Source organism: Bombus fervidus, chromosome 18 (assembly GCF_041682495.2).
Source record: "Bombus fervidus isolate BK054 chromosome 18, iyBomFerv1, whole genome shotgun sequence".
NCBI classification, from domain to species: Eukaryota; Metazoa; Arthropoda; class Insecta; order Hymenoptera; family Apidae; genus Bombus; species Bombus fervidus.
In genome coordinates, this window is record NC_091534.1 from 5,020,734 (window position 1) to 5,045,280 (window position 24,547).

General features: G+C 33.5%; 5 protein-coding genes across 5 annotated transcripts; 2 read left to right on the forward strand and 3 right to left on the reverse strand.

The window, feature by feature from the left end:
- The first annotated feature begins 389 nt into the window (after window positions 1–389).
- LOC139996739 (baculoviral IAP repeat-containing protein 7-B-like) lies at window positions 390–2,393 on the forward strand. The gene is made up of 4 exons (XM_072021272.1): window positions 390–1,328; window positions 1,418–1,493; window positions 2,178–2,239; window positions 2,307–2,393. The coding sequence occupies exons 1-4, from the start codon at window positions 390–392 to the stop codon at window positions 2,391–2,393; spliced, it is 1,164 nt and encodes a 387-aa protein (XP_071877373.1).
- Window positions 2,394–8,386: 5,993 nt separating this feature from the next.
- On the reverse strand, window positions 8,387–9,425 carry LOC139996740 (E3 ubiquitin-protein ligase XIAP-like). Its single transcript, XM_072021273.1, has 3 exons — window positions 9,036–9,425; window positions 8,739–8,781; window positions 8,387–8,577 (listed from the first exon to the last, which is right to left on the reverse strand). Exons 1-3 carry the CDS (start codon window positions 9,423–9,425, stop codon window positions 8,387–8,389), a joined length of 624 nt encoding a protein of 207 aa, XP_071877374.1.
- A 694-nt stretch (window positions 9,426–10,119) lies between these two features.
- On the forward strand, window positions 10,120–10,874 carry LOC139996422 (uncharacterized). The gene is made up of 3 exons (XM_072020793.1): window positions 10,120–10,180; window positions 10,257–10,462; window positions 10,557–10,874. The coding sequence occupies exons 1-3, from the start codon at window positions 10,120–10,122 to the stop codon at window positions 10,872–10,874; spliced, it is 585 nt and encodes a 194-aa protein (XP_071876894.1).
- A 1,988-nt stretch (window positions 10,875–12,862) lies between these two features.
- LOC139996423 (baculoviral IAP repeat-containing protein 7-B-like) lies at window positions 12,863–13,974 on the reverse strand. The gene is made up of 2 exons (XM_072020794.1): window positions 13,036–13,974; window positions 12,863–12,946 (listed from the first exon to the last, which is right to left on the reverse strand). Exons 1-2 carry the CDS (start codon window positions 13,972–13,974, stop codon window positions 12,863–12,865), a joined length of 1,023 nt encoding a protein of 340 aa, XP_071876895.1.
- Window positions 13,975–19,236: 5,262 nt separating this feature from the next.
- LOC139996424 (E3 ubiquitin-protein ligase XIAP-like) lies at window positions 19,237–20,192 on the reverse strand. Its single transcript, XM_072020795.1, has 2 exons — window positions 19,410–20,192; window positions 19,237–19,320 (listed from the first exon to the last, which is right to left on the reverse strand). The coding sequence occupies exons 1-2, from the start codon at window positions 20,190–20,192 to the stop codon at window positions 19,237–19,239; spliced, it is 867 nt and encodes a 288-aa protein (XP_071876896.1).
- Window positions 20,193–24,547: the final 4,355 nt, after the last annotated feature.

Genomic DNA, 24,547 nt, shown 5'->3' on the forward strand with positions numbered 1-24,547 from the left:
GCTGTTGTAGCGATACCTAAACATCTCATATTCGTAAGTTTTGTCTGTAATATATTTCTGTTTGATCAACTGTACACGTATAATATTTCTCGAAAATAAATTAACTAAAAACGTTTTACCATTTGTAAGTCAAAATATCGTAGCGAAAGAATTTATGTAGATTGTACAGAAAGTTTCGGGATCCTTCAAACGCTTCAAATATCAATTAAAATCGCTGTAATTCTTCAAAGACAATTTTTAACTTTTGCGCTAAAACACACGGAACTGAGATTACTTCGATAATATCGGCTTGTTACAATTACTAGGTATTTTAATTTCTTTCTTTTTCGGTTTTTTTTTTTCCCCCTTTAAATAGGTGTGAAAACTCTACAAGTGACAATAAGGACAAGATGTTGCATATATCTAACATCCAACCTGTGCTACCACAATACGAAGAATCTCCAGAACACGAAGAATCGTCAGACGATTCAATTTCGTCTGATGTGATTCAGATACCGATACCGGCATATACCAATCGTTGGCACCGGTACCGACACCGGTACCGGATGCCGGAACCAATGATTAATCCAGTGTCGTCGGTTCCATCGACGTCGCGTGGCATTCGAAAACATCATGGTGATTTTCGTTTTGAAGCAGCAAGACTTTGGAGTTTTCGAAACTGGCTTGTACCTCTCGTTGACCCTGCCAGTCTTGCAGCAGCAGGATTCTATTATACAGGCAAAATGGATAGAGTCAAATGTTTTGTGTGTCGAGTGGTGGTAAGTCACTGGTTAGAGGGTCGTACTCCCATGCAAGTTCACGAGATATGGTCTCCAGAGTGCAGATTTGTCCGCAATGAAGATTGCGGTAATGTGCCAATTGGTACACACCCTGATGAAATTCAACCGACAGAACGAAGAAATGGAAATATATTATGTCGTTACGGTTTAGAATATTCGCAGTCCTTTGATTTTAATGACCATCGATTTGTAACAGATGCAGAAGACCCGACGGCATATGATCTTAGCCGTTTGGGACTAAAAAAAGTTAAGAAACCAAAACATTTGGATTATATTACTTACCAATCCCGATTAAATTCATTCTCAACATTTACTGATACATCTATGAATAAAGAACTATTAGCCGATGCAGGCTTTTACTATAACGAAAGAGATCGTATGTCTATCTGTTATCATTGTGGACTTGGTGTAGTAAGTTGGAGTCCAGGAGAAAATCCATGGGATAGACATGCAATTTGGTCTTCAAGCTGTTGTTACTTGATAACAGTTCGTGGCCACCAGTTTGTTAATGATCTAAGACAGCAAAACATCTACGAAAATTATGAAGAAGTAAGTAGAAAGAAAAGAAACTTACACCATGAACCATATGTATAATTAATAATTCCAATATATACTTATGTACATTACATTTATTTCAGGAACCAATTGTTGATGACGATACGAGATCCGATAGTGAAGAGGAAACTAACGAGATGACTCTCGTTGAGAAATTTGGTAAGTAATAAAAATAAAATCACAAATTCTTTAATTTGTGTGAAAACTGTACACGTATAATAAATTTTATTATATATTATATTTAAATATACTGTTTACTATTTTAGCTGCTCTGGAGCAAAAAAATAAAAAATTGAAAGATACTCGATCGTGTAAAGTTTGCACGGAACGAGATGGAACAATTATATTCCTACCCTGTGGACATTTAGTAACATGCTGGTATTGCTCGCGTGCTTTTGCACGATGCATAATTTGCAAAACAGAAATTAAAGCCCTAACTCACATATATTTGCCATAATACATGCACATCTATATATATAATTATGTACATATATAAATTAGCATGTTCATATCTCTAATATGAACATATTTTATAGTTGTTATCAAATTAAAATGTGTTATAATATGCAAATAGAAACAATAATGTTAATAAAGTTAACTTTTTTTTTTTGTTTTTAGTAATCTAACTAATTGTTCCTTGTTTTATTCCCCTTATTGTTAGTAAAATGAAACTGTATTATACATATATATTTCAAATCATAAAAATCATAGCTTACTTTTTCTTTTATTATACTTTCATTGCTTATGCTTCGCTTATAATCTTCTCTGTTTAAAAATAGCTACCAGAAGAAAAGGATCATTATAAATCATTATAATTCTTAATTTTAATTATCTTCGTTTAAGGTTATAAACTAACAAACGAAAGATATGTCGTCAAAAGCAACAGAGTATTGGAAAGGAAAAGAGTGAGAAGATATTACAATTATATTGCATTAAAGAAACATGATTAAATGTTGTGCAATTTGGTTATAGGCTATTGGTTGTTCAGGATATTCAGGAATTATATCTCATGACTTTGGTAGACGATCCTACACCTTCATATCGGTGGAGATTTATTAATGAAAGATACCGTATAATAGAATTTCAAAGCCAAACTTTTTGTACTGCATCGTGTAATGGATATCTAATGAATCGCGTAATATCTGCAAGGAACCATGGGTCGCAAATGAATCGTTCTTTCAGAATATGATCTTAAAGTTCCATTGGCTCTTATTGAAATCTATCTATTGAAATTACATTAGAAAATGTTTACATTTCCCAGTTAGATAAAAACTAAGTAATGCCATATTAATGAACGAACAGAAAGCTATTCCTTTGAATATATGATAATCTACGCTAAATAGAATGAAGCATCTAACTTTATCATTTCAAACATCATTACAAAATGATTTACTTTATGGAAAAATCTTTCGCATAAAAATTGAATAGCGTTGAAGAGAATACGATTTGGTATGTGGAACTGCAGAAACGTTAACTACTCTTCGATTTCGATGTTTTCGAATATGTTGTAGAAATCGATATTTCAAATAAGCTTTTCCTATATAAGAAGTGAATTCGCTTAGTTTCCGGGATATTCGCGAAAAACTACCGACATCGCTACAGTGAATTCTGCATCTGCAGTTGTGCAACTGTGACAGCGTATGCGTTAGTTTGGTTACCGATTGCCGGTCACTTATCTTCTCTTTGGAAACGAGGGTAGGGCGGCTTCGTAGCCTAGAGGCTTCGTGCACAACGTACACATGCGAGGCTGCAAGAGTCCGTTATAACCGGTAACTTATAACTCGATTAAAAGTAAATATCATCAATGTATTGGGTTCAAATATTAAATAATTAAATAATTGTTAATGTACAAAAGGTAAGTGACCGACGACTGGCAACCAGACCGACGCATACGCCGCTCTCGCAGATGAACAACTATAAGCAGAAGTACAGTATAATCGAGCCGGTAGTTTCTTACCAATATATTGAAAATTAAACAAGTTCAATCTTTATATACAGTATAGTAAATAGGTAAAAGTTGTTTAAAATATTTCTGCAACATATCCAAAAATCATAGAAATCCGAGGGTAGATAACGTTTCTACAGTTTCACCCTATATACCGTTATATATTGCATACAATATTATACGTATATAACAATAATAATAATATTATAAGGTAATAGTTAATATTAATAAGTTAATATTATAAGTTAATACAGTAGATAAGTAAATAAATAAATAAATAATCTTCAGTAAGGATTTCTGATGTTCTATCATCGACGTTCGGTCGCGCACGGCTATTTCGCACGCGATCGTAGCACGTATATATATATATGTATGTGTTCCATATACTTTGCAGTCGCAGAGTCGTGTCTTAACTTCGCGGTTGCGCGCGTTTGGTCGCGAATGGGAACAAGAATAAAGAGTAGACTTCGTTTAAAGAATCTTGCTACGGCGTGGGGAAAGCAGTGATGCCTTTTAGTAAGCAGATTGTGAGGTTTTCCAAGTTTAGGGATAAGAGTAATTAATGATATTTTTCAAGATTAGTATCGTATTCAAGGCGACGAATTGCATCAAAAATAGAGGTAATGAGAGCAATCCCTTTTATGAGAAGCTCCTTGAAAGCTTTTAAGAGCTGGTTCATACGTTGTCCTATATCGTAATACAGTTGCGACATCTCGATGCCGCGTGCGTCTTCCTCCTCGCTTAATTCTGCCAGCTCCAGTTGGATCGCGTTGAAATCACGCCCGTATTTGTCCAGATGTTTTTCGAGGAATAATAAATCGGACTCATCCTGACGACCGGATTGTTCGTACTCATCCAGTCGTTTCGATATGAGCGTGAATTGGCGGCTATAATGGCCTCGTCTCCGACACAACGAGGTAATTTTGTCTGCGGTTGCCATTGTTACGGCGGATAGTGGATCGGGAATGCAAGGAACAAGCTTACCTCGTTGTTGGGATTCGTGACTGTCGTGACTACTTTGCCTACCTGCGGCGGGAGGCTGCGTGGTTGCGTTCTTCAACCACCGGGTTTTGTCTCCTCAAACTTGACAGCTCCCGGCGTTACTGATTTCGCTGGTATCACGTCGGAGACACAAGAAATCGCGAAATTAACGGATCGCCGGTAATCTCCTCGCATCGCGGTTCCAACGAAATGATTCTTTCACGAATAGGGCGAAGAAAATTGAACTTCGTATGCGACAATGAAATTTATTATAGAAATCCAACAGAGTGACGGTTCAAGCGTTACAACAGAATGGTTGGGAATGTTAGAACAAACTGGTTTGAAATGTTACAACAGACTGATTCGAGCGCTTGTTTAGGAGGGTTTAGTCCCTTTGGAGGGTGTATCAGAGGCGCCTTTTAAGTTATTGTTTCGATAGCTGTGGCATGCAGGGTGTTTAATCTATCCGGTTACTGAGCGAGCGGCCCTTCTTGAGCGGGTGGTCTTCTTGAGCGTGTGACATTTCCCCCTTCTTAGACTCGCTTTGCTTCATTGAAGCGTATGACTCTGGTGGGTCGCCCGATTTGGATGATCCCGCTATCTTCATCTTCTGCGATGTTTTGGTAAGTAACCGTCCTTGGTGCTGTTGATGTTTGACCGATCCTGTTTACGCGAGCGGTAGGGCAGAGTATTTTGATACATACATTTTTGGGAAATGATCGACGTAGACATTCGAAAAGTTTACATTTCTACATTACATATATTGTTCCTAGTCCTAGGACTACGATTCCTAATATTTGTAGTGTGAATATGCCATATCCCTTCAACGAATTTATGCGTCGTTCACATTGCAGGGTACTGATTTGCATTTGCAACGTATCGAGGTCGGCTTTATATCGGTTAGAATTGTGAGTTACTCTTGGAGCTGTTTCTAATATTTTCTCTAATATTAGAACGTCTGTTTCTTCGAAGCTGTATATACTATTCTTAAGTTTGGTTTCGTAAGAGATATTTTTATGTGATCCTCCTATTTTCATAATATTATGATCGTATGTGATTATGCACCCGGTTTTCCTGCTAATTAAACTTGGTTGTCTAATTTCTAGGATTTTACGTGTCTTACATAATACGTCGATTTGTACATTCTTCTTAGGAATAATAATGTAATGGTTTTCTGTCTGCAAAGGTACGAACGTCAGTCCTTCCAATTTGAAGACAGCAGTCGGGCAAGTTTTGACTGTCCGTTGATTATTAATTAATTCTGACCCGCATTCAGGTGAATTGGTTCTATTGTGACTCGGTTCAGTTCTTTTACAAATGTGGATGATTGCTGTTCGTTTACAATATTTGTCTAAATAGTGACTATCGGCAAAGGTGTATTGTTCTGAGTTGGTTAGTATCAAGTCAGTTTCCATTACAGCTGCAACGAATACAGAGTTTTGTTTGGAAGGTATCGGATAAATTTTAGTTATTTTCCATTCATTGTTTTCCAAAACCGGCACATTGTATTGTATTGTATAAGTTTATAAGTTTGTATATTGTATAAGTTTGTATATTTTTAGTTTACTTAGATGTAGAATTAGTTGAAAATTTTGATCTGAAGGTTCGATATGATTAGTCATAAAGTTTAGTCTCGTTATTTGGTCAAGTGTTTTTAAGAATTGTTCAGGTTCTATAACTTGTGGATTTATGATTCCTTGTTTTCCTAACGTGACAGTGTTAAAAATTTCGTCGATGTTAACATGCAGTTCCGATATGGTAGATTCAGTTTGAATTACTAGGGAGACTAGCATTTCGTTTTTTTCATTGTGGTTTTCAATCTTGTGTATATCGTTGGCAAGGTTTTCGAGTTGATCTGTTTTGGTGTCGTCTAGCACGCGTTTGATAAGTGCGGTTTGCTCATTAAGCATTGTTTTTATTTTGTTGTTGGAGTCAAATAATGTGTCGATGTTTTCGTTAATGAGTTCTAGGTCCCTTTCGTCGAGAGTTGCAAATAAAGTTTTGGATACTGAGCCTACGACATTGAGCAATCCGCGTTTGCTTCTATAATGCAATAATAATTTGAGTTGCCGAGTCAGGTTTTGAAAATTTCTGTACTTAAATTTTAGGCTGCTTATTTCTGGTATGTGAGCGCAAGGTGGTTTACATTGTCGGTCTATTAAATCTATTACGAGTTGTAATCTATCAACTTGATTGGATCGTTAAGGCCTACTATAAGGGTGATATCTATTTGTTTGTTGTACAGATAGCAATCGTCGATGTGTTCCAAGAAAATGTTGGCGTAATTTAGTGGTTTTACCACTAGATCGCTTTTAATGTATTCGAGTGTTATAATGATCCATGTTACGGTCTTCTTCCTGAAAAGTAGGATTTTAGCCTGTTACCGTGGATTCTTTGCGTATGACCGTTGGAATGTTCGATAAGATAGGTGGGTGGATTAGAGGGGAGGATTTCTGCAGGTCCTAGCCATTCGTGATCTAGTTTGTTGGTTTTGTGATCGTTATGTACTCATACTTTGTCTTTTACTTGGAATATAGTTTGTGTTTTGATAATTTTTCGAATCTGATCTCTTTGATACCGCCTTTTGTTTGATTCAGTGATTTCTCTTGCTTTCGCTATATAGGCGTTATGTCGGTTCCTCCAGAGTTTAAATAATTCATCTTTAGTTAGGGTGAGGGTGTTTGATATCGAGGACGGCATGTTAGTCATTTGTCGTCCAAATGTTAGTTCGAATGGGGTATGTCCGGTCGTTTCGTGTACCGAAGTATTGTATCCCATGCATATTAGTTTTAAATTTTCGTCCCAGTCGTTTTATCGATCGGTCTTACAAGTTCGAATAAGATCTTTTACTACAGCACGTGTTCGTTCAAGAGATCCGTTAGATCGCGGGTGGAAAGAAGTGGTTTTCACATGTCGAATACGAAATTTCGTCCCATGTCCGTGAGGATACTTTTCGGTGCAGAAAATATATATGTACGATCGTAAATCTTTTGATAATTCAGGTGATCGATTTTGAATTCTGAAAATCGAGTTTTATTGTGAAAATAATTAGATAAAATACAAAAATAAACAACAATCGATATCCGTCTATAACAATAAATAACAATAAATTACATAAACGGGAAATAACAAGTTCCGTACAATGTTTGCCGGAAAATCGAGAATCGATTTTCAACGTCCTGAACTACCGATCTTTCTCCGTCGGTCTTCAAAATTGTAAATAATTATTCTGTGATCTTGTCTGTCTCTGATCTTGCTCTGTGTCCGTCCATTTGGGAAATGAGTGTCTCTCAAGTATGGTCGTCCGTAAAACATATAAGGGGGTAGCTCTGTCCGTGAAACAAATAACGTCGTGCTACCCGTAAAACAAAAAGAGTCCCTATCCCACGTGAATATATATATATATATATTTAATATAAATATTTAATTGAAATTGGTATAAAAAATGAAGCTGACAGGAAAGCTATATTAGAAGTGATAAATAGATCATAAAAAATCAGCGACACAATTTACTTATTTTTTATAGTTTATTTGTTACATAATAAAGCTGATTTAATGTATAAATCTATTCTTCATTTGACCTAACTGATTTATTTTTGCCATTATCAACGCAATATTGTTTTGATCCAATTTAATAAATTATAGAATAATTATATGTAACTTGAACTTAATCATACAGAATTTAGAATCATAAATATGTGTATACTGGATAAAAATGAGCTGCTACCTATATCAGATTTAGCTTTTGATAGTTTCTCCTTTTGCGTCAAATGTTTTTGTCTCTGATCTTTTTCTTCTGGTAGCTATTTTTAAACAGAGAAGATTATAAGCGAAGCATAAGCAATGAAAGTATAATAAAAGAAAAAGTAAGCTATGATTTTTATGATTTGAAATATATATGTATAATACAGTTTCATTTTACTAACAATAAGGGGAATAAAACAAGGAACAATTAGTTAGATTACTAAAAAAAAAAAAAAGTTAACTTTATTAACATTATTGTTTCTATTTGCATATTATAACACATTTTAATTTGATAACAACTATAAAATATATTCATATTAGAGATATGAATATGCTAATTTATATATGTACATAATTTTATATATATATAGATGTGCATGTATTAAGCAAAAGCTATACGAACTGCAGCTGTAATTTTTCCTTGGCAAATTATGCATTTCATAAAAGTAGCGGAGCAATAACGGCAAGTTGCCAGATGTCCACAAGGTAAAAATGTAATAGTCGCTTCTCGTTCCGTGCAAACTTTACACGATCGAGCATTCTCCAATTCCTGATTTTCCTTCTCCAGAGCAGCTAAAATAGTAAACAGTATATTTAAATATAATATATAATACAAATTTATTATACGTATACGGATTTCATACAAATTAAAGAATGTATGATCTATCTGTGTTTTTATTTTTATTACTTACCAATTTTCTCAACGAGAGTCATCTCGTTTGTTTCATTTACACTGTCGGATCCCTCATGATTCTCATCTGTAGTTTCTATTGGTGCCTGTAATAAATATAATGTACATAAGTATATATTGGAATTATTAATTATTGGCAGACGATTGGCAGTCCTTTAGAAGCATCTGGAATAGTCAGTTGACAACAAGCGTGCATGCGAGTAGGTTTACGAGGTCTTCGGAGTATAAGATATGTGTTTAACTGTTGTGTGCTGAATAAAGTGAATTATTTGTATTTCCGAATCCCTCCTACATCTTTACAATTATACATATGGTTCAGGGTGTAAGTTTTTCTACTTACTTCTACAAAAGTTTCATGAAGATCTTGGCCTGTTACATTGTTAATGCATTCACAGCTCCGTCCTTTGATTATATAACAACATCCTGGAGACGAAGTCGCATGTCGATTGCACGGATCTTCTCCTCGACTCCAATTGTCTATAGCAATTCCACAGTGGTGACAAATAACCATATCATTTATTCCGTTGTAGTAAAAGCCAGCATCGGCTAATTTTTCACTTCTAATATATGTATTAGGCCATGCTACGAATGTATTTAATCTCGATTCGTAAGTAAGATATTTCAAATTTGCTAGTTTGCTAACTCTTCTTGGTCTCAAGTAGCTACGTGATTTAATTGGCACATTACCGCGATGTTCATGGCGGACAAGTGGGCACTCTGGACAATACATCTTGTGAATTAGCACGGGAATACTATACTTTGTCCACTGACTTATCTCCACTTTACACACAAAACATTTGACTGTAGTCGATATGCCTGTATAAAAGAATCCTGCTGCTGCAAGTCTGGCAGGGTCAATGGAACATGATAGAGGCCAATTTCGAAAAGTCGAGAGTCTCGCTGTTTCAAAACGAAGATCATGTTGTTCTTGAATGCCACGCAACTTCGATGAAATCCACGACAGTAGATTAAACGTTAGCATCGAAAACGGAAACATTTCTGATATTGACGACGTCGTACGAACGAACCACACAAACTATTCCACCCTTACAGTAATACTGAACTTTGAATCCTAAAACTTTGAATCTTTGCTGCTAGTACGTGCCTATTTTATAGTATTATCCCTACCACAATACTCCTTCATCCCTCTATGAGGCACTGTGCGGAGTGCGCAAGTTGTCGACCAATCAAATGTCACTGATGCTCCACCCCTTACCGTACCGCCCCTTATGTACCGTCCTGTATTATCATTGCCTGTATATAAAATAATAAAATTATTTTTACAAATAAGTACACAATTTTTTCAATATGTGAAACATCTCACACAGGCTTTCTGCAGGAAAATTCAACCGTTTCTAACAATTTATTAATTTATTTTGAGATAAAGTTCTCTCGGGATGCGAATAGTAAGACGCTGTAGCATTATGTTATATTATATATTACCTATTATATCATGTTATATATATAATATATCAACTGATTTAGGTAAACAATTAATGTATTGTGTGAAAATATATAATGTTGTTATATCAGTAAATTCTTTATTATTGTTCGTTTGTAGGCATGTTTGTTTTTGGATTGGCAGCTGCAATAAATAAAGATACGTTTGAAACTATATATGAAGCATGTCCATCAGCACTATTGAATTCTCTAAATGATGATGTTACACCATTTTGCATTGCTGCTATGAAAAATGATAAAAATTTATTTTTTAGATTAATAGAATTAGGATTTAATGTTTCAAAAAGTAGTAAGATATTGCATTTTGTTTAAAATTAATACGATAACGATACATAATATTGTTGGCAGAGTTTTTATCCATGTTTATCATTAATTTTCAAATAGATGACTATGCTTACAGTGCATGATGAAGCAGTCAATAGTACCAGAAATAAAAAATTTGGCAAAATATTTTAACACAGAAGATTATTGGAATGATAACTCTGATCACATTCTTAAAGCAAATGAACCAGATAACAAGGACTGTTTAAGTCTTTCCAAATTAGTAAATAAAAATAATAGTAATAAGTCTCCTTTAAATGTTCATAACATACCGATAGTTACATTCGATACTACAATGTGCAATAATGTCAACTGTAACAACAATGTCATAAAAGATTCAAAAGAACTTTTAAAACCTTGTGCATTAAGTTTAGAGACAAATCACGCAGAAATCTGAACAAACTGTTACCTACTTCTCCAAATATATATTTTACACAAACTAAACGTAATGAGGAAATTAATTTGAATATAAAAGATGAAACAAAAGATAAACAATTATTCGTAAATGCAGATGAAGATGAAGTGATGCTAACTTGTTCAAAAAGTAGAAAGAACGTAAGCTTTGCAGAGGTATATTAGTTATTACTCTATATTATATACTAACTAAATATGATATTTTAATTTAACTGTATTGAACGAAGATTTAATTGAAATTTGTATAAAAAATGAAGCTGACAGAAAAGCTATATTAGATGTGATAAACAGATCATAAAAAATCAGCGACACAAAGAGAATTTATTACCTTTTATTAATTATATCTAGTTCTAATTATATATTATTATCTTATTTGTTATATACTAAAGCTGATTTATTGTATAAATTTAAAAATATAATATGTTATGTTATAGCATATTAGTATTATTTCTTATACTAACTTAGTACACTTAAGAACACATATGATACATTTCTATTTTTGCTTATAAAGATACATTTACATACATTTACATACGAAACTTTTTTTTTTGTTTTTTTTCTTTTTTTTTTAATTATTTGTTTGGATTTTACAATTTGTCCAGAAGGACACTTGGTAAAATATTATATCTTAGTGAATAAAAAAATAAAAATAAAAATATAGCATGTGGGTGGCTACCCCCATCGGGGTACCATCGTCGTGTTTGCTAGGTTATATCCTTTGTGAGGTCTGTTGGGTGTTTCCTTTTTAGTCTTCTTTCTATGTTTGATGTGTTGACCGTTGCCGCTGACAGTCGGTTCGGGTACTTTTCTATTCTTTCTCTGTACCTTCTTGCGAATCTGTTAATCTCCTCCTTGACCGTTGGTATTCCCAGGTCTTTCCGAATGTCATCGTTTCTAACGTACCATGGGGCGTTTACTATCGTTCTAAGAATTTTAGCTTGTATTGTCCCAATTTTGCTTATATGGCTCATTGCTGCTGTTCCCCATAGCGGGAATTTACATACGAAATGGCTGTAAAATTGTTGTATTCCTGATGTGTGATAATACTTTATTAATAAGTACACTTTTTTTGCTTTAGGATCATGCGGAATTGAACGCAAATTTAGACAATCACTCGATTCACTATTTTTCATTTGACCTAACTGATTTATTTTTGCCATTATCAACGCAATATTGTTTTGATCCAATTTAATAAATTATAGAATAATTATATGTAACTTGAACTTAATCATACAGAATTTAGAATCATAAATATGTGTATACTGGATAAAAATGAGCTGCTACCTATATCAGATTTAGCTTTTGATAGTTTCTCCTTTTGCGTCAAATGTTTTTGTCTCTGATCTTTTTCTTCTGGTAGCTATTTTTAAACAGAGAAGATTATAAGCGAAGCATAAGCAATGAAAGTATAATAAAAGAAAAAGTAAGCTATGATTTTTATGATTTGAAATATATATGTATAATACAGTTTCATTTTACTAACAATAAGGGGAATAAAACAAGGAACAATTAGTTAGATTACTAAAAAAAAAAAAAAAAGTTAACTTTATTAACATTATTGTTTCTATTTGCATATTATAACACATTTTAATTTGATAACAACTATAAAATATGTTCATATTAGAGATATGAACATGCTAATTTATATATGTACATAATTATATATATAGATGTGCATGTATTATGGCAAATATATGTGAGTTAGGGCTTTAATTTCTGTTTTGCAAATTATGCATCGTGCAAAAGCACGCGAGCAATACCAGCATGTTACTAAATGTCCACAGGGTAGGAATATAATTGTTCCATCTCGTTCCGTGCAAACTTTACACGATCGAGTATCTTTCAATTTTTTATTTTTTTGCTCCAGAGCAGCTAAAATAGTAAACAGTATATTTAAATATAATATATAATAAAATTTATTATACGTGTACAGTTTTCACACAAATTAAAGAATTTGTGATTTTATTTTTATTACTTACCAAATTTCTCAACGAGAGTCATCTCGTTAGTTTCCTCTTCACTATCGGATCTCGTATCGTCATCAACTATTGGTTCCTGAAATAAATGTAATGTACATAAGTATATATTGGAATTATTAATTATACATATGGTTCATGGTGTAAGTTTCTTTTCTTTCTACTTACTTCTTCATAATTTTCGTAGATGTTTTGCTGTCTTAGATCATTAACAAACTGGTGGCCACGAACTGTTATCAAGTAACAACAGCTTGAAGACCAAATTGCATGTCTATCCCATGGATTTTCTCCTGGACTCCAACTTACTACACCAAGTCCACAATGATAACAGATAGACATACGATCTCTTTCGTTATAGTAAAAGCCTGCATCGGCTAATAGTTCTTTATTCATAGATGTATCAGTAAATGTTGAGAATGAATTTAATCGGGATTGGTAAGTAATATAATCCAAATGTTTTGGTTTCTTAACTTTTTTTAGTCCCAAACGGCTAAGATCATATGCCGTCGGGTCTTCTGCATCTGTTACAAATCGATGGTCATTAAAATCAAAGGACTGCGAATATTCTAAACCGTAACGACATAATATATTTCCATTTCTTCGTTCTGTCGGTTGAATTTCATCAGGGTGTGTACCAATTGGCACATTACCGCAATCTTCATTGCGGACAAATCTGCACTCTGGAGACCATATCTCGTGAACTTGCATGGGAGTACGACCCTCTAACCAGTGACTTACCACCACTCGACACACAAAACATTTGACTCTATCCATTTTGCCTGTACAATAGAATCCTGCTGCTGCAAGACTGGCAGGGTCAACGAGAGGTACAAGCCAGTTTCGAAAACTCCAAAGTCTTGCTGCTTCAAAACGAAAATCACCATGATGTTTTCGAATGCCACGCGACGTCGATGGAACCGACGACACTGGATTAATCATTGGTTCCGGCATCCGGTACCGGTGTCGGTACCGGTGCCAACGATTGGTATATGCCGGTATCGGTATCTGAATCACATCAGACGAAATTGAATCGTCTGACGATTCTTCGTGTTCTGGAGATTCTTCGTATTGTGGTAGCACAGGTTGGATGTTAGATATATGCAACATCTTGTCCTTATTGTCACTTGTAGAGTTTTCACACCTATTTAAAGGGGGAAAAAAAACCGAAAAAGAAAGAAATTAAAATACCTAGTAATTGTAACAAGCCGATATTATCGAAGTAATCTCAGTTCCGTGTGTTTTAGCGCAAAAGTTAAAAATTGTCTTTGAAGAATTACAGCGATTTTAATTGATATTTGAAGCGTTTGAAGGATCCCGAAACTTTCTGTACAATCTACATAAATTCTTTCGCTACGATATTTTGACTTACAAATGGTAAAACGTTTTTAGTTAATTTATTTTCGAGAAATATTATACGTGTACAGTTGATCAAACAGAAATATATTACAGACAAAACTTACGAATATGAGATGTTTAGGTATCGCTACAACAGCTCACCAACTCTTCAAATGGAATCTTCACAAAGATTTAATATCCTGTACTTGTATATTTTATATTGTTAAATTTACTAAAACTGCACTATCGTACGAATCAATCACACAAACTATTCCACTCTTACAGTAATACCGAACTTTGAATCCAAAAACTTTGAATCCTTGCTGCTAGTACGTGCCTATTTTATATTACTATCCCTACCACATTACTCCTTCATCCCACCATAAGGCACTGTGCCGAGTGCGCAAGTTGTCGACCAATCAAATTTCACTGATGCTCCACCCCTTACCGTACCGCTCCTTATGTACCGTCCTGTATTATCATTACCTGTATATAAAATAATAAAATTATTTTTACAAATAAGTACACAATTTTTTCAATATGTGAAACATCAGGCTTTCTGCAGGAAAATTTAACCGTTTCTAACGTTTTATAAATTAATTTTCAGATAAAGTTCTCTCGCGATGCGAATAATAAGACGCCGTAGCATTATCTTATATTATATTTTATCTATCAAAGCACATCACTTGTCACTTTTCGCAAATGTTCCTTACGTTTGCCAACGATATACCATATATTTAGTTTGCCAGTAAAATTGTTAATTGCGTATGCACTAGATGATAATAAAAACGAAGATTGAAGCTATTACTTAAAGCAATACACTTTGCATGAAAAGCAATTAAATCTTGAAAAATATTGAAAGAAACGTTGTCGTTTGTCAAATGCGAAAAAAAGTATCGACAAAGTAAAACCATTAAAATTGTCGATGCCTCTGATTTGTTACTAACAATCCTGAAATTGCTAAAATGAGTGATCATTCTCATTATTGAATGTCTAGCGTTTATATTCGTGTTCAATGTAGCGACGTATCTACGGTATCCGATTTCGCTTGCTTTTTCTTTAATTTTCTTTATTTTTCTCTAGCATTTTGCATTTCATGCGTCTTAGGCAACAAAGATTCTTAGGGCCACAAGTGAACGTTCTAAATTTTCCATTTTTGTTGTATCTTGCTGTACGTTTCTATTTATTAAGAAAATAGCAAGTAGAATTTCAAAAGGAAAATCTTTCTATTTATAACGGTATTATGATAACGGAGGCGTTTCTTATTGGCTTTATCTCTCCTGAGAAAATTCACCTATTATTCTAAACATTCTATGTTTGTATGAAACCTTCAATAGCCTAAATGAGTTTTTCTTCAATGCAATCGAGTATGACGGGTGACAGGTATACGGGCTGATAGAACAAAGGCCGCCTGCTAATCTACGGGATATTAGTTAACTTGATTCTAAGATTTACAGCGGCTCCTCAGACTACCTCGACATACGATGTTTATGATGCATCAACCTCTGGGCGACCACCCTTATTTGGATAACTACGGGGCCGTTAGGGTGTTTATTGTCAAGTATCGGTACTTTCAAGTATCGGCCGATTCATTAAAGGCAATTTCACGTCTGTGTTAGGTGAAACGTTCATCCCGCCGTCACGTCCGTCACGTTTGTTTTTATCTGCGTATCCAATGTCTCGTAAATGGCTGTGCAATGTGGTCAAATACACAGCATACAAAACTAATTAATCTGTATGAATCAATTAAATATCAAAAGCAAAACCAATGTAATAACAGCTTTAAACAGCATCTGAAAAACGATAACATCCAAGGAAACAACTTGCGATTGAAAGAGTCGTATATCGAAAAATTCAAAGGTTTATTATTAATTGATATAAAAGGATTACTCTGAACATTTTTCAATGATTTTCTATGCAACAATAATATAATATTTCTATATAATAACTTTCTTTGTTAATGTTGTACATTATTTGACATTCTTTACTGTGAATTACCCATCGAAAGCTTTTCTATATTTGCTTATCAAACAAATTTAAATGGACTTGTGTTGCAACTGTCTACCCTATTCTATAAATTATTTCAGGAAATGTAAGTATAACAGCTGTTTCTTCCATATTTATGTAAAAAGGTATTAGACGAGTTTTCAACTAAACTATACTCTGTGACGCCGTCATTCTGTTTTTAGAAAATGATAAAAAATGTTTTTTTAAATTAAAAATTGAAAAAATATACCGATATTGCTTAGAAAATGTTTATTTTAGTTTATTTACTACCACTGCACATTTTTTCACGATATCGTACATTAATATAATCTTTTTGTCTTTTTGTACAGTTTCCCAGATCTAGCAACATGCAGATCTTCGTTAAGACCTTAACAGGGAAAACTATTAATCTTGAAGTTGAAGCTTCTGACACAATAGAGAATGTGAAAGCTAAGATCCAAGAAAAAGAGGGTATTATTATCATCAATGCTAGCAATTGGCAATGGAAATATATACAAAGTAACTAGGATATTTCAATTTAGCTGCATCGTTTGCAGTCCATTCGGCCACAAGATTTAAATATCAATCCTCTGTCCTTTGGTGATGCGTTACTTGATTTTATACTTAAAAGTTTCTGTTTATAATGGAGAATAGATTTTATTTACGACTATTGAATAGAAATTATTAAATATTCTGTGTAACTCACCGTAGTATCAAATGGAGTATCTTTGGATATCTGTAGCCGTTTACCGCAAACTCCAGGTAATTTCATAAGCATATCAGATAAAAAGTGTGTAATTCTAGATTCTTTTTCTCTATGTGGAATAATTTCTAATGGACTAGTTGCTACACACATTCGAGGATATGTAAAAACTTTGGATTTGGAAATTGAAAATTTAATTTCATAAAATAAAATTCCATCTTTATTTTTTGGAAAATAATATCCATACTAAAACGTTATACATATTAATATACATAAATAATATTTGAAGGGAAATTGCAAGATGAATAAACATAGATATTGTCGTTCATACCATATTTTTCCAGTGTCTACGTAATTGGTCACAATCTTTGAAAGCACATTTTGCTGCAAGATCTTTAGATACAGATAATAGTTTGCCTTTTTTTTTTTTTGCACTACAGAAAATAAAAAAAATTTTATTTTCAACCAAATATACATATATATTGCACTAAATGAAATACCTTACTGTTACCTTGGTAACACATGTACAAATGGAAGATTATAACGAGATAAATCTTTACGGTCTGCTAAAAAATGTGATATAATAGATGGTGAAAGACAGTCTTCAAGTCTTACATATGGAATTTTAAGTATTTCTGCATAAAGTTGCAAATACATTTTCCTTTCTAAAAACTTTTTAATGTTAATATTTCTCACATTATTTTAATATTAGTTATACGAAGAACAAAATTAGATTTTCTATTACCCCCTCCTATAAGTATATCTAATTTTAATGCTCTAGTTGCTTCTATAAAGTTGTAAAAATTTTGTTCCTTCAACAAAGTAATCATCAACTTTATTGCACAAAGGAGCTATCTTAGTTTGTATCGTATACCTAAGACAACTTTTATCAACTTTTGTAGCAACTGATCTTAATCCTTGATACTGACAGAAATAAAAACCAGTTTATCATGGAAATAATATATTTAGAGTCAACAAAGATTTGTATCGTGAATATACGACTAGTTGAAAATTTCTCAAAATTTTGTCCAATCTACCAGTTTCAGAAAATTGTTTATGCGTTATAACAAATATATATCTTTCTGTAGCCATTACTGGTGAAGCAATAACGTCCGATATTAAATGAATAAATAATGTAAAATTCTATTGGTAGTAAAATATAAGGATCATTAAGATCATTAAAATCATTAAGTATAATATTATGGAATACAAAGTTTTTGATTCGCAGAATTTGCCCTTGACTTACCGGCATTTCATTGTTTGCCAATAAAAATGTGATTTTGCCGATGGATCGTGAACTTCAACAAAATCAATTTCGCAAATTGCACAACATAGGTTACTCTTTTCCGGAAATAAAGCGTACAGAACCGACTGTTCTTTTTTTTTATTCATAAGATTACAAGCATCCATTATATATAATTGCTTGCTATTCTTAATTATTTGATGTTCTTGTAGATCCAATTTATACTAACAATTTTTCAAAAACGTATTTTCGAATGAATAGCCAACATTTAAAATTCTAAAAGTTGTAGTAAAATTTTAAATATGACTTTTAAGAAGAAGCTTTATTCTCAATTATGTTAAAATTAAACTTGCATGTGAGACATCTAATCTTTTCATATTTAAAAGAAATTTAAAATCTTGTTAAGTAAAAAGACGACACTTTTTCTATTACCAACAGTTTCGTTTTACTAACAATAAGGGCAATAAAACAGGGAACAATCAGTTAGATTACTAAAAGAAAAGTTAACTTTATTCAGATAAGATAAATAATTCAAATTAATGTTTAATTAAGTAACACTTGAAAAAGTAAAAAATGTATTTGATTAGTTTAATATTATGTTTCTATTTACAAATTACTGTAGAAATAGTACTAAAAGTAAAATATTTTCTCATTTCCTGATACATACATATACACTTAATTTAACCGTACGTAGTGTCACACATTTTAATGTGTGTACGTCATTTTTAAAACATTATAAAGTATATTCATATAAAAGATAGGTATAAACTAATTTATATATGTACATAATTATATATATAGATGTGCATGTATTATGGCAAATATATGTGAGTTAGGGCTTTAATTTCTGTTTTGCAAATTATGCATCGTGCAAAAGCACGCGAGCAATACCAGCATGTTACTAAATGTCCACAGGGTAGGAATATAATTGTTCCATCTCGTTCCGTGCAAACTTTACACGATCGAGTATCTTTCAATTTTTTATTTTTTTGCTCCAGAGCAGCTAAAATAGTAAACAGTATATTTAAATATAATATATAATAAAATTTATTATACGTGTACAGTTTTCACACAAATTAAAGAATTTGTGATTTTATTTTTATTACTTACCAAATTTCTCAGCGAGAGTCATCTCGTTAGTTTCCTCTTCACTATCGGATCTCGTATCGTCATCAACTATTGGTTCCTGAAATAAATGTAATGTACATAAGTATATATTGGAATTATTAATTATACATATGGTTCATGGTGTAAGTTTCTTTTCTTTCTACTTACTTCTTCATAATTTTCGTAGATGTTTTGGTGTGTTAGATCATTAACAAACTGGTGGCCACGAACTGTTATTAAGTAACAACAGCTTGGAGACGAAATTGCATGTCTAGCCCATGGATTTTCTCCTGGAAACCATCTTCCTACACCAAGTCCACAATGATAACAGATAGACATACGATCTCTTTCGTTATAGTAAAAGCCTGCATCGGCTAATAGTTCTTTACTCATAGATGTATCAGAAAATGTTGAGAATGAATTTAATCGGGATTGGTAAGTAATATAATCCAAATATTTTGGTTTCTTAACTTTTTTTAGTCCCAAACGGCTAAGATCATATGCCGTCGGGTCTTCTGCATCTGTTACAAATCGATGGTCATTAAAATCAAAGGACTGCGAATATTCTAAACCATAACGACATATTATATTTCCATTTCTTCGTTCTGTCGGTAGAATTTCATCAGGATGTGTACCAATTGGCACATTACCGCAATCTTCATTGCAGACAAATCTGCACCATGGACAATATATCTCGTGAAGTTGCATGGGAGTACGACCGTTTGACCAGTTACTTATCTCCAATGCACACGCAAAACATTTGACAGTATCCGATATGCCTGTATAAAAGAATCCTGCTGCTGCAAGTGTGGCAGGAGGAATGGAAAAGGATCGAGGCCAGTATAGAAAAGTCGAGCGTCTTGCTGCTTCAAAACGTAGATCATATCGTTCTTGAGCGTGAAGCGACGTGGATGGAACCGACGACACTGGATTAATCATTGGTTCCGGCATCCGGTACCGGTGTCGGTACCGGTGCCAACGATTGGTATATGCCGGTATCGGTATCTGAATCATATCAGACGAAATTGAATGGTCTGACGATTCTTCGTATTCTGGTAGCACAGGTTGGATGTTAGATATATGAAACAACTTGTCCTTATTGTCACTTGTAGAGTTTTCACACCTATTTAAAGGAAAAAAAAAAAAAAAGAGAAAAAGAAAGAAATTAAAATATCTAGTAATTGTAACAAGCCGATATTATCGAAGTAATCTCAGTTCCGTGTGTTTTAGCGCAAAAGTTAAAAATTGTCTTTGAAGAATTACAGCGATTTTAATATTTGATATTTGATATTTGAAGCGTTTGAAGGATCCCGAAACTTTCTGTACAATCTACATAAATTCTTTCGCTACGATATTTTGACTTACAAATGGTAAAACGTTTTTAGTTAATTTATTTTCGAGAAATATTATACGTGTACAGTTGATCAAACAGAAATATATTACAGACAAAACTTACGAATATGAGATGTTTAGGTATCGCTACAACAGCTCACCAACTCTTCAAATGGAATCTTGACAAAGATTTAATATCCTGTACTTGTATATTTTATATTGTTAAATTTACTAAAACTGCACTATCGTACGAACCAATCACACAAACTATTCCACTCTTACAGTAATACCGAACTTTGAATCCAAAAACTTTGAATCCTTGCTGCTAGTACGTGCCTATTTTATATTACTATCCCTACCACATTACTCCTTCATCCCACCATAAGGCACTGTGCCGAGTGCGCAAGTTGTCGTCCAATCAAATGTCACTGATGCTCCACCCCTTACCGTACCGATCCTTATGTACCGTCCTGTATTATCATTGCCTGTATATAAAATAATAAAATTATTTTTACAAATAAGTACACAATTTTTTCAATATGTGAAACATCAGGCTTTCTGCAGGAAAATTTAACCGTTTCTAACGTTTTATAAATTAATTTTCAGATAAAGTTCTCTCGCGATGCGAATAATAAGACGCCGTAGCATTATCTTATATTATATTTTATCTATCATATCATGTCACTTGTTACTTTTCGCAAATGTTCCTTACGTTTGTCAACAATATACCTTATATTTTGTGTGGCACTTAAATTGTTAATTGCGTATGCACTAGATGATAATAAAAACGAAGATTGAAGCTATTACTTAAAGCAATACACTTTGCATGAAAAGCAATTAAATCTTGAAAAATATTGAAAGAAACGTTGTCGTTTGTCAAATGCGAAAAAAAGTATCGACAAAGTAAAACCATTAAAATTGTCGATGCCTCTGATTTGTTACTAACAATCCTGAAATTGCTAAAATGAGTGATCATTCTCATTATTGAATGTCTAGCGTTTATATTCGTGTTCAATGTAGCGACGTATCTACGGTATCCGATTTCGCTTGCTTTTTCTTTAATTTTCTTTATTTTTCTCTAGCATTTTGCATTTCATGCGTCTTAGGCAACAAAGATTCTTAAGGCCACAAGTGAACGTTCTAAATTTTCCATTTTTGTTGTATCTTGCTGTACGTTTCTATTTATTAAGAAAATAGCAAGTAGAATTTCAAAAGGAAAATCTTTCTATTTATAACGGTATTATAATAACGGATGCGTTTCTTATTGGCTTTATCTCTCCTGAGAAATTCACCTATTATTCTAAACATTCTATGTTTGTATGGAACCTTCAATAGCCTAAATGAGTTTTTCTTCAATACAATCGAGTGGAAAAATATGTTTTCCAAATGCGGCGAATGAGCAGGTAATTTTATTTTCCTGCCGTTTCTGTCCGTATGTCTTGAAGGAAACCTCTTCATGACTAACATGCGGCGAGCCTCTATTGTCTACTACATAGAGAAATTTCAAGACCTCTAACAAAATATTTTCATCAATTTCGAAGCGATACGAAACTTTTATATTTTTGTACTTTGAGAAAATATATATTATTATTATACTTTGAGAAATAAATTATTCCCTATAACTGCTATTACTGTTTATTAAAATTGATTTTCTTCACAGGACTTTTCAGATCTGTGTATACAACTATGACTACAACTACGAAACAAGTTCTTCTGCTCTTTTCTTCTCCTATCAAAATGTAACTTTCCTAATCAAAATAATAAATATATATCCATTAGAAATAGAAACGGATACATCGAATGTTGTTCTCTCTCTCTCTCTCTCTCTCTCTGTCTCTCTCTTTTATTTTCATTGACTCTTATTAGAATTCTGTAATCCATAGCAGGGTCGGTGTGACCGTATATCATAAATTATTCACGAAAATCCTCACGTTTTTGTTCCTTCAGATAGAACAAATATTACAACATAACTGTAAAAGAAGTCGTTGCAATGAAAATAGAATTGTTGAAAAATTGTAGTCTACTAGAATCAAAGCGTTTTGTCAAAAGAGCTCTTGACACTGGATACAAAAAACTTCGCTTAAAGGGAGAAAACGCAATCAGCTGTATTAATAATTAATGAGCTCCTCTAACCCGTATGTTATTGCTTTCTGGATTCTTCTAATATTTTGCTCTAATAATTAGCTTTTGGCTACTTTTGCTTGTCCTTGCTGACAAATACTCTAGTAACCTATAATATAGTATATAGTAATTATATATCTTCATACCTACTATTATACCTTGAGCCTTATATTTTATTAAATTGCCTTTATCTTTGATTACCATAATGTTCTGTTTTCAATATGATACTGACCTGCACCTTTTTGTTGCATATATTTTCCATCATTGTTTTACTATGCTACTCTTTGTATATACTCTAATCTTTCTTTACCGAAACTCTATTCTTCCTCTTATAAATCCTTTTCTCTCGGATATTTTTTTACTAATCTCACCTCGTTGCATTTTCCTGATTTTCTCCTCGTATTTCTCTGTCCTTTGCCCCGCATTTACTCTTATCTTTTCTCTCCTTAGCTCCTCGAATACAATGTAACGCAACATCGATTTACATATTTAGACGCAAACATTAGTTAAGATGCGATGCATCTGTTTATCTACGATCTCGAACCGTCGGCTGCACATCGGTCAACTTCGGCAAATTTCGCCGCTTCGCGAGATAATCGATTATCTCGATAGTTTACACCACTACGTGTTCAAAAATCTAAAATTCAGCAATGGAATAGGAAGCACGCAATGGTACACGACCCGTTGACGGTCGATCCGTTTTGTTTTTAATCACGTTGACCAGTCAAATCTTTCTATTGAAACGAATTCTTCGTTTCATTTCGTTTTCAATCACGCAAACTAGTCAAATCGTTCCTTTCAAACCAATCCTTTTCTCCAATGCTCCGCATATTTATCATTGTCATACCTGTCTTTTTCGTTGTATTTCATCGTTTCTCCACAAACTAATCGATGGAACCGATGAAAATGGGCAGCCTTTTTACGAAATTGTTTCTGGAAGTCGTTTCGTTGCATATTGTTCATAAGAAATGGACCTCAGCTGTTTCTTTGCGAAAAGTATCATCGTAACTTTTGCATTTATGCAAGTGCTCGTTTGTCATGCGGTTTATTCAGAATATTGTTCGGCGCTAAATGAAGAGCGACGTAGATTTGGCCCTTTGCAAAATTTTTCCTGCCAAGATCAATCAAAGCCCTATTTAGTGTAATCCCTTGTAATTTATGTCCCGACATACAAACAATGTCGACGATAAAGCGCAAATTCCGACAAGCCGAAAGGGTCGGAAATCTTCAATAGCCCTAATGGCCATTAATATATTTCGGCACCGCAGCCGTTGATGTTCAGTTAGCCGTCGGAGAGTCAAAAGTCAAGAGTTGTAATACACACTATTGCGTTAAGTTCACGTTGAATAATCATCGTTTTTTGTTTAATCCATTGTAATAAATCCATCCATCAATACATTATCATACAGGATAGAAATCATTGGAAGTTCTAATTTCTAATATTTCTGAATAAAGAAATTTCTTCCGCATGGTCACAGTGCTCTACAGTTCCGTTTCTCAATACAAAGCTTCAACTTGGGTTTCCGCCACAGGAAACATTCTTCTCCGAATTCGTTTGCGGTCATAAGTCTATTTTCATTGCAAAATGATACTTGTGAAATTATAAAAATGTCTTCTTCCAGAGATGCGTATCCGTTTGTTGTGTATCACCGCGTATCATCGTCGTGGATCATTGTTGCGAATCACCGCTACATACATGCGCATCATTACTTTGATATGACGACAAGAAAAAAAAAAAAAAAAATCTGCAAACGAGTGTTCGGATACGTTGCGTGTCTGTGTATCTACTGAACGAACTGGTCGGTTATGTGTTTATTTTTTGTTGTCACAAAAGCTCGTGAAAATATAGAAGG